At 39.8% G+C, this 17,431-nt stretch overlaps 1 protein-coding gene across 1 annotated transcript; it reads left to right on the forward strand.

Annotated features, from left to right (window-relative positions):
• The first annotated feature begins 1,561 nt into the window (after window positions 1-1,561).
• LOC124140068 lies at window positions 1,562-14,041 on the forward strand. The gene is made up of 6 exons (XM_046507421.2): window positions 1,562-1,656; window positions 5,430-5,462; window positions 5,653-5,970; window positions 6,637-6,786; window positions 8,157-8,238; window positions 12,898-14,041. The coding sequence occupies exons 1-6, from the start codon at window positions 1,563-1,565 to the stop codon at window positions 13,550-13,552; spliced, it is 1,332 nt and encodes a 443-aa protein (XP_046363377.2). The 5' UTR covers window position 1,562; the 3' UTR covers window positions 13,553-14,041.
• Window positions 14,042-17,431: the final 3,390 nt, after the last annotated feature.

Below are 17,431 nucleotides of genomic sequence, written 5' to 3' on the forward strand. Positions count from 1 at the left end.
GAAACCGTTATCATATACACGGGACACCACGGGACCTTCCCAGTTACAGTCGACCACGTGTCACCACTAGAGCACAGGACAGATTCATTAGGCTACGTCAGTTGCGTGAAAGAACAACCACGGCCACCTCTACCAGTACGACAATACCAGGATTGCGTAGGATATCAGGCCAGACAGAGAGGAACTGTTTACGCTAGACGACCAATTCGAGGTGTCAGTTTGACGGGTCTGCATCATTGGCTGCGACGTCAATGGTGTGAAGGTCATAGACTATGGCCACGACTGCGATGGAGGCAATTGCAAGTTCGGTTTAGTAACGAGTCACGTTTAATGCTTCGCCGTAAGGATGGTAGACGACGTGTTTATAGGCGCCATAGGAAACTGCATACAGGAAGTGGACAGATTTAGTGGTGGTAGTGTGATGATGTGGGCAGCCATCTTGTGCACTGGTAGAACAGACTTTGTGGAAGTTTTGGGGACTTTAACGATACAACGTTACACGAATGATATTCTCCGGCCACACGCCCTTCCTATTATGCATCAACCGAACATAATGACAACGCCAGACTTCACACGGCTAGACTTGCAATAGCCTTTTTCAGGAATCACAACATCCAGGCCCCGTCATGGCCCTCCAGGTCTCCAGATTTCAACCAATCGAACATTTATGGGATGCACTTGATCAACGACATCGTGCACGTCAGCAACAATCATATGACCACCAACAGTTGGCACAAGCACTGCAGGCAGAGTTGGTGAACATTCCTCATGCCACAATTCGGGATCTGATTGCTTCCATGGGACGAATATGCCAGTCAGTTCTGGACTCTCGTGGGGCCTGGGTCAATGATAATGATGTGTGTCAAGTTTGAAAAGCCGATCACCCTCTATTGATTATTTATATGATACTTCAAATATACATCTAAAGTCATTTGGGAGTTTCTGTTTTTTGCAGAGTATATATGCAATGCCTTTTGTAAGCTATAATACATTTCTGTGTGTTTTGCTTACCTCAATAAATTAAGTTTGAGTGAAAAACATATTACCATTGTTACATGTGGGTTGACCTCATCGTAGCCTACACACAAGGAGTGAGTGAGTGAGTGATTTTGGGTTTAACGCCGCTTTTAACAGTATTGCAGTTATATCACGGCGTGTCAGCTTGATGTGGGAGGAAAGCCCGAAGTGATGCAGGTCTCAGACGTTTACCACTTCGGTGAAACCCACGAGCACGGCTATGGTGCTGACAAACCTAGAAACATAATCGGGGCGAACCGGGATTCGAGCCCACAATCATAGGTTTCTGGCGTGCCCAAGGGACGCAACTCTACACAGCGAATCGCGGCGCCTTAGACGACTGGGCCACCCGTGCCCCTTCCAAACCTAGGTGTCTATGAAGCAACTTGGAAAACGTAGGCAAGCACAGGAAATCATAATAAGAAAAGTTAAGTACTCTATTTTTCACTATGTCATTGAATTTAATGACTAACCTTTTGAACCACCCGTGCCCGTGCCCCTACACACAAGGAAGTAAGTGAATATACATATGGTATGTCACGTCCATGACAAGTTTTATCCACTCCGGAGTTATGGACAGGAAGAGATGTCTCTGTGTCATACTGGGTTGGTTTCATTTTCTGGATATGATCGAGACAGGTAATGTTAAACTTCACTTCACAGTATTATTGTTACGTGAACTCTGTTTGTCCGAGGAGGGCATGCTCACTAACCGTACATGCAGGATATAGAATAACTGAATGTCAGTGCCCATGGTTGCCTAAGTACACATGTGTATGTGGGTTGGTTTTAGTTCAAGCTCCAGCTTCCACCCCATAGGAGCTTTTATATTATTCTACCGGATCGATATACTAGTGTTCGAACCAACGATCATGCTATTCCGACATGTCTAAGAGACCTGCACACCAAATTGTGGCGTTTGGAAACAGAGACCTTTAACATATGTATGTGATCTCTATTCGACACGACTACATCACTTCAGTTTGAAATTAGATTGGTCTGTGTTGATAACTTACTGATGAGTAAGCCAAGTGCTCGTAAATTTATTTTTAGTCGTGGATTCTGTACAATACATGCATCGAATATGATATGAAAGTTGTATGATTCTACCTCTTTGACTTTGTTTTGTAATATCAAGTTTTTCTAGTACGTTAGAGGTAGTTATGTACGCTTTCTTTCTTAGAGTCAGAGGGGCGGTCGGGTAGCCTAGTGGTTAAAGCGTTCGTTCGTCACGCTGAAGGCTCGGGCTCGATTCCCGACATGGGTACAATGTGTGAAGCCCATTTCTGGTGTACCCGCCGTGATATTGCTGGAATATTGCTAAAAGCGGCGTAAAACCATACTCACTCACTCACTCTTAGAGTCAGAGGTGTGGTGGGGTGACCCAGTACTTAAAGCGTTCGCTCGTCACGCAGAAGGCCCGGGTTCGATTCCCGACATGGGTACATTCTGTCAGGTCCATTGCTGAAATATTGCTAAATACGATGTGATACCATGCCCACTCACCAACTCACGCTCATGACCATATGGGTGACTTGAAATACGTCCGGTTACAGATAACAATAATGTCTTTAACCGTAATAAATCCCGAGATATGAACACAACGCTTACTGACAAATTGACAATCGATACTATCAAATTTTATTAAATTCCACACATGCGTGTTGATCTCAATTCAGTCTCCGCATTCCTCGTTTCAAAATAGTGTTTCTTCACACTTAAAAAGTGCAAGCATGCATGAACACGATAATCGTCCTTTGCAGTATTCTTTATTTTAGCAGAAGCCTTTTCGCAAGAATTTATGAGACCATCTACATATAATAATGAAGTTCACGAAGATAGATATACGTATAAACGGAGAACGAATAATATATATATGTAGCTTTTGGGAGTCATTACAACACGAGTTGGGTTGTCCAGACAAAGCAGGTTGTGGATAAATGTCAACGGGTAAGTGTACTTCCTCTACCATGTTGATAACACTCTCAAATATCTTCGTATTATTATTAAATTCATCCCTTTGAATCATGCAGAAAAATGAAACAGCTGTCGCAGCTCATATCCCGATGAAACGATTGGGTCGTATGGTGTCCTCCCAGATCGCCTAATTTCTCCCCACAAGGTACCAAAATACAATTAGGTGATGTGGGTATGGCACACTCGCTAACTCTTGGTAGGGAACGAAATATCGCAGAGCGTTCAGACCTCCCAGCATACACGAGTTGGTACATGTGTACTTACGTATCGATTGCTAGCGACAGTGTTAAGGAGCGAATGGGTTTAAAATAGGGTAAAAAAAAATCTTGTAATTTAAAAAAAGGTGTGGTGGGGAAATATGTCTTCATTAGATTTCGCGAATGAGTGAATAACCTCGACTGGGTTAAATAAAGGAAAATAAACTTAGAGGGCTTTACCATAAATTAAGTCTATTATAAAAATAGACGAGAACGTCTGAATATCAAACTAGCCTAACAGACTAAAGATTCAGTCACTTTGACTGAGCTAGGAGTAAAATTAAAAAGTAAAAGTAAAATTCCCAAATACATGTTGCTAGACACGGGAAGGTTGGTTATCCACGGATTACTAGAAAACGTAAGTATTGGAAACCCTAACTACTTCCCCCAATACAACAAGAGTATGTCAATACCAGATCGAAAAGTGTCCGTAACCGCTAACTAACAACACCTGAGTTTCGAACGTGACCACCCAGTAGTACATCGACCCGTACAAACGACCCCTAACGAATCCAGAAGCATAAATATACTGTGTGCGATCCTCATTGTGGTCAATCTCTCCTGGACAGCCGGGGAATACAATAGACTGAGGCGCTTAGCCAACGTGGGTTTCTAAACATGGGGAAAACACGAAGAGCTAACTATAGTTCACTACTACATCTATTCTGAAGATGTAAGTATCAAATTAAAGCGCCGAACATACACTTTCCAACGGTAACATTAACGATTTACAACAAGCTATTTACAGTTATTGATGAGGCATAAATGATCAAAACTACTTGAGAAATATCTGAGTGTACATATAAATTCCCCTAATTTTGGAAATCGTTGTTACAAAACATTTTCAGAATAAAAATAAGGTAGCGGAGATGTAGGATATCACATACATCCAGTCAATTTATGGTATGAGAGTGACATTAAATCACAAGAGAATGAAATAATCGGGCCACTTATTCCCTGACACAAAATGTAATGACACTGTACAACCGCCGGACTTTACCGAGAGATTTCGGAATTAAAAAACCGGGCAGCGATGAGGTCACTAGACGTGGCACGAGCGAAATAATGACCCCGTGACATAGTAATAAGTAGATGCATATTTAAAGTGCGCCAATCGGCGAGTAAGAACAATCAAACAATAATCCTCATTGTTGACATCTGTGTGTTCGCAATGTCTGCAACAGACTAAAAAGTTGTTCAAGTTTAGGCTCAAGTTCATATGACCGACGATTTTAAGATTATAATTATGAGTAATGGTGGAGAAAGCAGTGGTATTGCACAGGTAGTAGTATTTGAAAATAAAATGTTAACGCCGGACAATACGTTCCCAGAAAATATTGTTATAAGGTTTTATGTCAACCCAAACCTTAAAAATAATGGGGAATTATTAAAAGCTGTAGAAAAGAAATTATTCCGTGCGTTTGTGGATTTTCAGAAAGCATTAACTTTTACAAAATAACATATTTGTATTAAAACCAAAAATAACATGTTTATAAGTATAATTGGTCATGATGTTTTGGTGAAAGTTAATTTTTATAAATGCTTTTTTTTAAAATAATAATTCACTATAATGAAGAAAATGTTTTTAGAACAAGCAACTAAAGCTATGTCAAGGACGGAAATTAAACTTATTACTTGAATGTCAATTGCGGCTTTTTGACAGCATTGTTATATGATTTCTTCTCTGCGGATGCGAAATATGGGGAAAACATCTCCCATATAAGGTTCCATTTACATTTTCTAAAACATCATAACATTTCTTTCATCAAAAAGAAAAATTACTCCAACGTCCATGGTTTGTGATGGAACTTGGAAACTCATGTGTACGTATCGCTATAAAATCGTTATGATACCAGGTATTCATACCAGATATAAACCAGGATATGTTGTGTAAAAGCACATTTAGTTTACCGTACCAATCATTTAAGAGGCTTTGGTGAAACATAGAAACATACTGTAACATGTACATATTTATATTTATTACTGTATTATGTATGCAAATAAAATTTAATTAAAACATAGTTGAAACACAATTTTTAAATACTTTTTATTATGAGCAAAGTAAGCATTGGTCCAAAATAAGACTTTCAGAAGATAATATATATCACTTTACATGCATGTACAATTGTTGCACAGCCACACACAATAATCTTGTAAAAAAAATATTTGTCTTTACAGTGGTCTCATGTGGAGGGGACAATGATTTTACAGGTAACAAAACTCCTAAATATGAATATATAATATTACACATTTCCGATATCATAGCAATATCCTTATTACAATCACATGGAACATTTGTAACTTCATCACAACTTTACATTACTACCGCTTATACACTGAATAAGAATCTGAAGTGTCATCAAATTACCACTGCGTTAAAACATCCAACGCTGTTTTACAGAGATCGAGATGTGTGACGAAAGAGCTAGATCAACAGAACCAGCATCAAACTTCCACCTGTATGCCGCACCGACGGGAAACGTACAGCGGTGTGACTGTAATTTGACAATGATCGGTGATGGAGGACTGGTCACATTTACAATCGTTGCCCTTTCTTCTACCTGTGGAGGAACAGTGACGGTTCCAGGTGGTTCGACAAGAAACTGTACAACGACAGTTTATGAACACAATTTTGTGCCTCATGATACTTATGTGGTTTCGTTCACCTCCAACACTGCGGATGTCAGTAAATGCTTGAAGGTTCAGACAGGGAGTCCAGGTACATGTATAAACTAAATTTAAAGGATCTTGTGATGATATGTATGTCTGTCATAATTCAAACCGCCAACGCCAGAGCAAAATCAGTCAGATTAGCTACCGAAACAGATTCAATTGAGCGTCAAAGGCAAAATAGTGATGAAAGGTATATAGATAATTTAATGAAAATCAGTGATGACACCAGGTGTTCGCGACAACGGTGACCATATCCCGCCCTACCGTAAGCACCCGCCAATCACACAATTTTCATGACAATGTGTGTTTTTGGTAGGAGGGCATGACGGTCTAGCGTTTTGTTTCTAAAATACACTAAAGAGAGCATAACTCACGATCTATTATGTCTACACATGAACCAGATATTTCATAATTAGAGTGACTCTGATCACTAAGTAAATGAATCCCATCAATTAGATTTTATATATTAATATACACTATTCTCGTGATCCAAGGTGACTAATTATAAGACAACCAAACCCAATTGCAAACAGATCACATATGTATGATAGTCCGTACTGTTTTACCCCATGTAACACTCCCAGCATGTCGCTTCCCTAAGAATATGAGAATGTAATATATTCATGTTTTGGAAATTATGTTTCATGAGCAATTAAGCCTGCACATATCAGTTTTAGGACACCTTTTGGCAGCAGGTCTTCTTCTATTTCAGCATCAACTATAAGAACTGTATGCATTGGTACCCATCGTACAACGACTACAAATGTCTCCTACAGCGGTGAACCTGTATCTGAAAATACGCCGACGTCTCCATTCACGACAGGATCAAGCCTTAACGTCAAGCAGGATACTTCTCTCCCTGGTAAGAACATTGTAATCGACTATTGACAACATAACTTCCCTGATCCATGTGGAATAATATTTTGATCCCAATAGCATAGAGCTACATGTATGTCGCAAATGATAGGCCATTTGATATTCTGGAGATGTGCTTGGGATTATTTAGAAACCTTTTGTCCCCGGAAATCATGCCTGGTACCTTAAAAAGAAAATAATAAAATGTCCCATGGAGATCCTGAAAATTTTGTTGTGGATGCCTACTTTACATTAATATAATATCTCAGTTGAAGCACTGGAACAAGTACAAAAGTATTCCACCTCTAACAAACCCATATACCAACAAAAAAACCATTAACTGGCAGATCCTTAAGAGGGACAAGATGGATAGGATGGTGTTGGCATGGTCCTCGGCGGCGTAGGACGTTCTTCATAATACTAATTATTGTTTGAAAGGTGTCCTTATTTACGGGCCGCCGCTTGAATATTGCTGAACGTGGCTTTAATCATAAAACACTCAGAACACGGTTCATAGGCGTATGATATATCTCGGATGTCCAGATCACAAGATTTCGTGATTATACATGCTATGTCACCGACAACGTAATTACAACTCGTAAACGTTTCAAGTTACAACTTGAACAGTAGATAGCTTCCTGTTTCATTCAATCAATAATCTTAACCTTGTAAACTCAACTAAACTTCCCATGCATTCAGGGTTATTTTCGATAATATAACGAAAAGGTATCAACATACACCAATGATAGGTGTCGTTACATCCGTCTTGCAGCTTTTAAGTAGATACATTATAACCAGACACCAACAACGGTGTAGAAAAGTTCATCAATCTTTCATTATTAATAAAAGCGATAAAACCATTTGCATAATCATCGAAAAAGAACGGTGCTAAAATTAGAATTCAGTGTACGATTCCGACTGTATCATTAGCCTATGCTTATGAATCACCTTGCAATAATGATGACACCAGGTGTTCGCGGAACGGTGAGCGTGTCCTGCTCCACCGGTAGCAACCGTCTATGACCGAAATTCAAATATCATGAAATGGTTCAGTTTGAATTTAACATTCATGCAAACATGGTAACAATAGGTCAGTATGGAACAGTGCTGTTGAATAATTATAACCATCTACATCTTTGTTAAATCTCGGGGGAACAGCCATTGACATGTTCACCATACATAACAGCGATACACAAAAAGACGTGTGCTCAACCTGTTCCACTCGGGAATCTAAGTTGTGAGAAGTGGTGCGTTGTGATTGGATTATGTATAATATCACGTGTTATGAACTGTATTAAAAACATCCACCTTCACACCTGTGTTAAACATAATATTGGCCGTCAACAAGAAAGGTAATTGAAAATATATGTGTTTCAGTTGTTGAAATCGCCGGCGGTGTTGGCGCTGGGCTGTTGATGCTCCTTGTATTCGTCGCTGTCGTTACTGTCTGTAGCCGCGGGTAAGTTTTATATGGCAGACCTTGTGATGACTGTCTGTTCATTGTGCGGACAGTCTATTACTCGAGTATACCGCAGTATCTGCTACACGAGCATACCACAGTATCTGTTACACGAATATACCACAGTGTCTGTCACAGAATATACCACAGTATCTGTTACACGAGTATACCACAGTGTATGTTACACGTATATACCAAAGTGTCTGTCACACGAATATAACAGTATCTGTTACACGAGCATACCACAGTGTCTATTACACGAGTATACCACAGAGTTTGTTGCACGAGTATACCACAGTGTCTGTAACACGAATATACAACAGTATCTGTTACAGGAGCATACCAAAGTGTCTGTTACACGAGTATACCACAGTGTCTGTCACACGAATACACCACAGTATCTGTTACACGAGCATACCACAGTGTCTGTTACACGAGTATACCACAGTGTCTGTTACACGAGTATACCACAGCGTCTGTCACACGAATATACAACAGCACCTGTTACACGAGAATACTACCGTATCTGTTACACTAGTATACCACCAATATACCACGGTGTCTGTTACTCTAGTATTCCACAGTGTATGTTACCCGAATATACCGCGGTGTCTGTTACCATAGTATACCACGGTGTCTGTCACCCGAGTATACCACGGTGTCTGTTACCCTAGTATACCACGGCGTCTGTTACACGAGTATACCACAGTGTCTGTTACACGAGTAGACAGCAGTCGTCTGAGTCGCAGCAATCCTTAGGTGTGCCAGAATATATTGATCGTGGATTTAAATCTTCCCCAGGTTATGTTTCTAGATATGTCCGCACCATACGCATGCTCCCACGCCCAACGTGTTCTTATTGGTTATGGTGTCTTTAGTTGCCGTTTACGGTGCCATATTTTTCTGCTAACCTAATATGACACCGTATACGGCAACTAAAGACACCATAACGAATTTATTATGCCGAAAGATTTACACTATTTGGAATCTTTGTCGCATATGTCATGTCAAAACTTAAAACTCAAAACTTAACACTGACAACCTAAGACGTTAAGGGACAAAGGGAGACAAATCTTCAAAACCTCAGAGGCCAAACGGTGTTGATAGTTTTAACTTTATTTAATTTTTAATAAAGTCTTGAACGTGATAAAAAAAAAACTATTAACGTCGTTGCACATCAAAATTAATGATATTAAAACACAAAACAGTGTCGAATAACAATTTTTTGTACCAGAACTGTCATGTGAAATATACTGAACCACAAAAGAAACGTCACCATGGATAGATATATGAGAAACCTTATTCGTCCAAACATTGTAAACATACCTTGAGACATATTAAAAAGATGAAACTTGGCAAAACTGATCATCAAGGTTGAAATCAAAGTGTCAAATGTTCTTAAATTGAAACACAACACTAGTCGCTGAAGAAATGGCATCACCAGTCAGTATCTCGTGTGTCCGCCATGTGCATTGATGACTGCCGTGCAACGTCGATACATGGAATGGATGAGGCGGTTGATGAAAGCCATAGGCACTTGAGCCCACACTCTGAGGAACGCCTGACGCAGTTCAGCTGCAGTTGTCGGCCTTGGTCGGACGTCATTCAGCCGTCTTTGAATCTCGTCCCACAGGTGCTCAATTGGATTTAAATCGGAATTGAGGGCAGGCCACTGCATGGTTCTGATGCCATTCTGCTGTACGAAGTCTCTTGTTGCTCTCGCAGTGTGGGCACGGGCGTTATCATGCTGAAACTCGTGGTTGCGGCGACGTGCCAAATGAGGTATCGCGTGTGGTCTCAAGACTTGATCAATGTACCGAGCTGCTGTGACACCATTGCCTCTCCCTGGGCAAAGATCATGCTCGATTGTGCCTCAAAAGTTGTGAAATGAAGACACCAAAGGCTGGAGCTGCTGGAATTGGAAAGTATACGTAAAATTACGAGACGAGGGCTGAGTTCACATTCAATTGCATGAAAGTAATGAAAGTGTTCATATACATTTTTCAGAGTTAAAGCTGTTAAATGGCCGTGTTAAATTATTTTATATGACAAAAAATAATGATAACGTCTGAGTTACCTTTGTAAACATATGCCATAGCACATATGTGATTACATGGATTTCGACGGGGATTTCTATTTCCAGGGCCAAGAAATCGCATTGTTATACATGGGAGACAGGAGTAAAAAGGTTCAGTATAGTGATAATACAAATTTGATAGCAATCGAAAACATTAAATTTTGTGTTCGTGACAAGTCTAAATATGGCATTGTTATTATCACAATGATGCCGATGTATAGGAGGAAGGATTGTGTGACTCCATAATGAGTGAGTGACAAAATGAAAACACTATGTTGGCTCTACTGATGCATGTAGAAACTATACAGTCCAAGAGAATGAGAAAGTCTCTACGTTTATATCAGGTTGTCCTATCTCTGAACATGATTATTTCCTCTACAGGAAACAATAAATATATTTTTCCTTGTTTCAATTGTGATTGCCGCTTGGCTTGATTGAATATATTCTATTAAACACAAACAAAAATACAGCATGTTCGCGTGAATGTCAAACCAAACAATGTCATGGTTAGCTTGGTCCGATGGGAAAGAAAGAAAGATTCATTCAGCTGTTATTGCAAGTAAGAACAGGTAGCAACGGAATCTGCCAAAGTCATTTGTGACAAATGTGAATCCCCTACTAGGTTCTGTCCCGACTTAAAGTTATGACTGTGGTCATATATGTTACACAAGTAAAGGGTTTGTGGACAGAAATAATATTGATTTGTTGCTTCAACACATACCTCGTCATCATTCACGATATCCTACGTATTACTGTCACATTCAGAGCGACTTCAATGTTAAGCTGCACCAGCAGTCCATTGGGAAAAAATCTTATGAAGATACGATGACAAGCATAAACCAAGTCAGCGAGCCTGACCACCCGATCCCGTTAGTCGCCTCTTGGGACAAGCACCGTTGCCTTTTACGGCAAGAATGTGTTCCTGAAGACCTATTCTACCCCGGATCTTCCCGGATCTCAATTGTATGCAAATGTATGAAATAAGTTAACTGGGAAAGTTCGGGAAGTAAAACGAATATGTATAGGTGATAAACTATGGTCGTTGGTAGCAGTTATATAACAAGGAAGTAATTATTCTCTTTCTAAACGATGGTGAGTTTGTCCTGGTTTAGCATCCTAAATAAGGACCTTTCTTAAATTTGGTTTTGTTAATTGTGTCATACGATGTTCACATAATGCAGTGTGGTTATTTTGTAATTCATTTTAACATTACAATTTTTTTAGTTAAAACCGAATACATCCTGATTGTGCATTGTACAATAACACGGGGGCACGGGTGGCCCAGTCATCTAAGGCACCACGATTCGCTGTGCAGAGTTGCGTCCCTTGGGCAGAAACCTGTGATTGTGGGTTCGAATCCCGGTTCGCCCCGATTATGTTTCTAGGTTTGTCAGCACCATACCCGTGCTCGTGGGTTTCACCGAAGTGGTAAACGTCCGAGACCTGCATCACTTCGGGCTTTCCTCCCGAATTAAGCCGACACGCCGTGATATAACTGGAATAATGTTACAAGCGGCGTTAAACCCAACTCACTCACTCACTCACTCATTTGATACACATGTATGGAATTCGTGGGCGTTCACGTAAAAGGCGAAAAGGTCATTGTATTCAATGGACTTGTTCAAAAGGGATCTCAGACGGGATTTACATCTTTGTCTAAGCAATCGATAGACATGAAGTTTCTTTGTCAGTTTGTGTTTTTAGCAAACGTAAACATTGATAGAGTTAATTATCACCATTACTTAATGAGGAACACGATTCGGAAACGATTAATAATCAATAGTATAGTTTGAGCAAACATATGTACAACTAATTAATTGAAACTGACCAAATATATTTTTGTAACGGTATCTTTGTCTCTTTATGAACACGCTTTATATATAATTATTCGGTACTTTGGGAGAATAGCAGACTCCCTCTTTTTGACCAGATCAGTGAAATATTGGCTCGCACAGTCACCTCGTCAAAACCTCTTAATGTTAAAGTCACTTGTTGGAGTGTACGGAGTTTTCTGAAAAACCTTGAATTAATTTGGAGATGAATACCATGTGATATTCACATGAGAACAATATGCCACTATAAGAAAAATATACCTCTCGACAGATTACCCTGGATATCCATATCTTATAATTATGAAATTCACACAGCTAACGCAAAGAGAAGATGCTATAGTCCTCCATAATATGCGGTTGTGTTGTTAGCAAAAGCCTACACATATAAGAGTGAGTGAGTGAGTATGGTTTTAAGCCGCTTTTAGCAATATTCGAGCAATATCACGGCGGGAGACACCAAATATAATTAGAAACAACAAACACTTTGTTTCATGAATGAAAGTGTTATATTCATATACAGTACTCCCGTGCGTGATTCTTCATGCTATAATTATCTATTATAAGCTGGTGGCTTGTTACTGAAATTCTGTTGTCTGCCCGTCTTTCGAACACTTATCTTTTTTGTTATCCTATATTTGCATTTATTTCTAAACTACTACTTGATCAACACGACGTATATTCATTATGCAACATTCTTTTTTGCGCCTATCCAGAAGGTCAATCATGCATCATATCTTGGAATCTTTTCAGGCCTTCAAGTGATCCGGAAAACATCCCAATACATGAGCTCCAAGATCTGGCAAAACGTCCTTCAGAACCAGCACATGGACAAGTTGTGACTATCACATCGTCTGGAGACAACTACGACATTGTTCAAGTACACACTGATCCGTCGACCCATAGCCTACCACACGGTTGTGCGAGCAGTAGTTCCTACACCAACGACCATCTGGGTCGTCAGAATCTGCTTCCCACACCTCGTGATAACTACAACACAGTTACATTCAATTTACGTGCGGATCCATCACAGCATATCGTCTCATATACATGCTGTAGCCAGAAAGGTGACCGTCACAGTTACGAACATCTGCGTACGACAAGTCAGCGTCCCAAGTCTTGTACAGACAATGGCACTGGTACATTGCCAACATCGCATTATGAGGTACCTGGACGTGATATCGAGAGTATGAATACTAATAACTACAGCTGTCTGCGTAGAACAAGTCAGCGTCCCGAGTCTAGTGTGGAATATGACACGATGGCTTCAGCAGCCATGTTTCTGGATGAAATGCAGTCCGTGTACAACTATGATCACCTGAAGACGAGGACGGGAACAGCTAGGGATCTTGGTGCCGTTGCACAGAGCGATATCAGCGCTAAGGTTATCGGAACTGCCATACCTTAAGATAGACTTACGGTAGTCGTACCCCTCAGTTTGTTTTGTACAACAGCACCCTGGAGCAAGCGACTGCGACATTGCATGCCCAATCATGACAGAGTGTAATTCACAAAGCGGACGTCGCGCTAGGATTGCTGTCGGGGTACGACAAAGTCAACCAAACTGACCGATCATAACCATCCGATCCACTTCCTCGCCACATACAACCGTTGGGTTACTGAGGACCTATAATAGCCCGGAATCCCTACGGGGGCACCCTGTTTATTGTGACACCTAAACATTGATCACAGAATGTAGAACTTATAGTGCTACCTAACCCGAGTTAACCCTGGGTATTTTGAATCATTCAGTATTATAGCTAAAATGGATAGAATTATCATTAAACCGCCCGCACGTTATCAGAAATGAGCGGGCCACTGTAATTTGATAATGCCCTCATAGTGCTTGACGACGGGACATTATCAAGCCCGTTAGGTGACGTCATAGGGTAGAGAAAGTGACGTCAGGTATTATAGTGACGTCATCTGGTTTGTTCTATGACGTTTTCATATTTGTAAAATGGGGTCATTGACATTCGTGTTGATTGCAGTAAATGTTTCAAAACCGATGTTGTTTCTTTTTATTTGATAACAAATTCCATCAATTTTAGCTATAATAACGGTAACGCTCTTTTGCAGGGAATTATCATATGCAGAAGCCCTCGGTCTTTTCAACTGCCCTCCTTCGTCGGGCAGTTATGGAAAACCTCGGGCTTCTGCAAATGATAATGCCCCGAAAAATAGCGTTATCCTTATAGTAACGATTAAAGTCCTCGCCACATACTAGAATCACGAAGATAACCGCATGTATGCAAATACATATAAAATGAAAACAATCCATTCCGCCGATGAGGAATATTACTTGCAGTAATGACAAAATTGCAAAGTGCGCTTTTCAAGAAACGTCTATTTTACTTAGCAAGAAACATCATCATTGAGTTTTGAATACGTGGTTTCACTCCGGGTAAGAATCTGCACGTATTTTTCTTTCAGTTCGTGCTGATAATGTTCGTATGCTGCACACTCTGCTAAAAACACAATTACTGCTTTATATAAACAAAACAGGATTAATCGCATGCCTAGATTACCTCAATCTCAAGTCGGATACAAGTTCTCGCTTCCGCTGAGGACATCCCATTACAGGTCACGTCAGAACGACCTTTCGCGAACGTTGACCGACCAATGAAATTACTGACAGGAAATCGACATTAGCCACTAAGAAAGCAGCTTTCATAAGCATTGCGGCACTAGTTTCAAATTAGCGACTTCCATTCCAGACTATGCTTTTTAAATCAGTCAATTGTGAATCAGTCATACAGTCCGTAACAGTAGTTTTGTGTTTGCCTGATTAGAAATCATATTCCGCTGACAATGTAACACAACAATATGAATATTTCATTTTTCCTTTCCCCACGTATTCGTATCGTTATCTATCGTGTAGTTGTCCAATTTTCGATCACGAACGTTTATACCACCTAATTTCGTTTATCCGACATACTCGTTAATCCTTGACTTGACTGTCTAGTCGCTCGCAGTCACCCGACTGCCGATCCTCAGTCGGAATGTTACCAGTGATCAAACCATAATAGCGATGTATATCGCTACGAAAATGGACACATCTTGAGAAGCGCACTTTTGTTTTGACATTTTGTAAGTAATATTAACTACAGTGGTATATTTTCTCATGTCACCTCACTGTTGTACGCACCTGTCACACCCGACACAGTGCTTGCTCTCATTTTGTTTGTTTGTTTGTTTGTTGTTTAACACCGCACTCAGCACAAATCCAGCTCTATGACGGCGGCGGCCTGTAAATAATCGAGTCTGGACCAGACAATCCAGTGATTGACATCATGAGTATCGATCCACGCAATTGGGATACGATGACATGCATCAACCAAGTCAGCGAGCCCGACCCCCAGATCCAATTAGTCTCCTCTTACGACAAGCATAGTCACCTTTTACGGCTTTTACGAATCTTCAATCTTCATTCAATAACGCAAATTGTAGTTTTTTTTCTTGTAATTAACACCTGTGTCCACAAAAGTATCTGAGGGGAGGGAGCTGACTTTAACCGTCTCTCTCAAATGCCAAGAACCAGGACGTTGCTTCCTTATTTATGTAGAATATTTCACATATTCAATGTATGTCTATCAGGTGTATATGACTCAAGCATGGAATAGTATGTATGGGTTCGAATCCAGGTTCTCGCTGAATGTGACTCTTGGTTTGTCAGGACCTCACCCGTCATCGTAAGTTCCATCAAACGTCTTGGCTCTGCATCACTGCGGTTTTCCTTCAATATTAAGCTGACACGACGGATATAACTGAAATACCCACTCTTTTTTACGAAGTTTTTAATATAAAAACTGATATTGTGTTCATTAGCAGAATACCATAATGATATCAGCACTAATACCACTTTATGATGTCCCACAATGTCATATGTAAAGCCAACGTGCCCATCAAAGTGCCTTCTCATTCAACGTTCAACACAATGTGCATTGTCAGACTTGCCTTGGCCTGTTACATTCTGCTAAAATACCATGGATAGATCATTTTATTGTATGAAGTTGGGAAAAGGGATATTTTTACTGCTGTGAACATAACACTTCATATTTCACTGTTAGCATCTCGAGCTTCTCTTCCATGCATAGATTGCAAATCCCTGAGTCTCTTTTGTTGGTGTTTGAATTCTTGATTATGTCCCATTTGATTTTGTAATTGGTTTTGTTTCGTTTTAACTTCCAGATGTGCTTGGGGAGTTCTGTCTCTTTTTCATATTTCTCAATTCTGAATGAATTCTGAGAAGCTCGAGATTCTCATGCTAACATCCAACAAGCTAAACAAAAGAAGCGAGCTCATGTCCACCTGTCGCCATGGTAAACCCATAACCCGAGCAAAAAAGAAAAGGTCAAACTAAAAACCAGGTTTCATTATGCCTGATGATCGTACGCAATAACATGGGTGCGTGAAACTCAGAGTTGCAAAATGATATAAGGAAAGTGTATCCAAATATATATATATGATTATATAGAAAAGCAACTTATATATATAATATATATAAGTTGCTTTTCTATATAATCATCTCTCAAATGTATGATAAAGAATTTTACTGACCTCATATATGTGTTATTACTTTTGTTTATATTGGTTAAGAATTTGCAAACTACTTTTAGGTCGCAATTACAGGGGCTAGTAAAACGTCCCTGCGTGTTAGGTAGGGAGTATTTACGTTTTAAGGTTTTACATTTGTAATTAAAAAAATATTTTCCGGTGGCATTCCATGTGTCGAGTGAAATATCATGTTTCTCTCATTTCGTGACGGGGGAAAGCTGGTATTTTCGCGAGAGAAATATATCCTTTTCCCCATTCACTCGATAAGAGAAAGATGACATTTCACTCAACACACGAAATATCCTCTATTTATTAATTCTGATGTACACACTCTCATAATATCACTCAGAAATAGACTTGAACTGTTGTAACAGCTGTGGTCCACGTCAATTAACAAAAGGTAACAATTGTACCACCTCTTCAGATTTTCTATCCTGCCTTCATACACCTTCAAGTGACTGACATGGTTACATTCGCATTAGTGTTACTATGACTGAACTAGTTATACTGTAAACTATGAATGTGTCCATGCAGCTGGTAGATTCACGATGTCTTCAACCTGATTCACCAATTATTTCTTTCTAGTGTTTAGTAAAAGAAGTGGGTTCAAATGTTAACTGATAAATTGTCTACACATTATGTGATTACACACATGGTAGAATTAATAATATACACTCTTCAAAAAATGAAACGCACAGGTACTATTTAGTTCATTGAACATGACTACATG

This window comes from Haliotis rufescens, unplaced genomic scaffold (genome assembly GCF_023055435.1).
Source record: "Haliotis rufescens isolate VD_foot unplaced genomic scaffold, xgHalRufe1.0.p SCAF_5, whole genome shotgun sequence".
NCBI lineage: Eukaryota > Metazoa > Mollusca > Gastropoda > Lepetellida > Haliotidae > Haliotis > Haliotis rufescens.

What these genes read in the sequence shown, in the direction of transcription:
- LOC124140068 (XM_046507421.2), top strand. Translation starts at nt 1,563, where the DNA reads ATGACAAGTTTTATCCACTCCGGAGTTATGGACAGGAAGAGATGTCTC. An exon ending in AGGGGACAATGATTTTACAG is followed by an intron (nt 5,463 to 5,652) that starts GTAACAAAACTC and finishes GCTGTTTTACAG; the next exon opens with AGATCGAGATGTGTGACGAA. An exon ending in GCAGGATACTTCTCTCCCTG is followed by an intron (nt 6,787 to 8,156) that starts GTAAGAACATTG and finishes TATGTGTTTCAG; the next exon opens with TTGTTGAAATCGCCGGCGGT.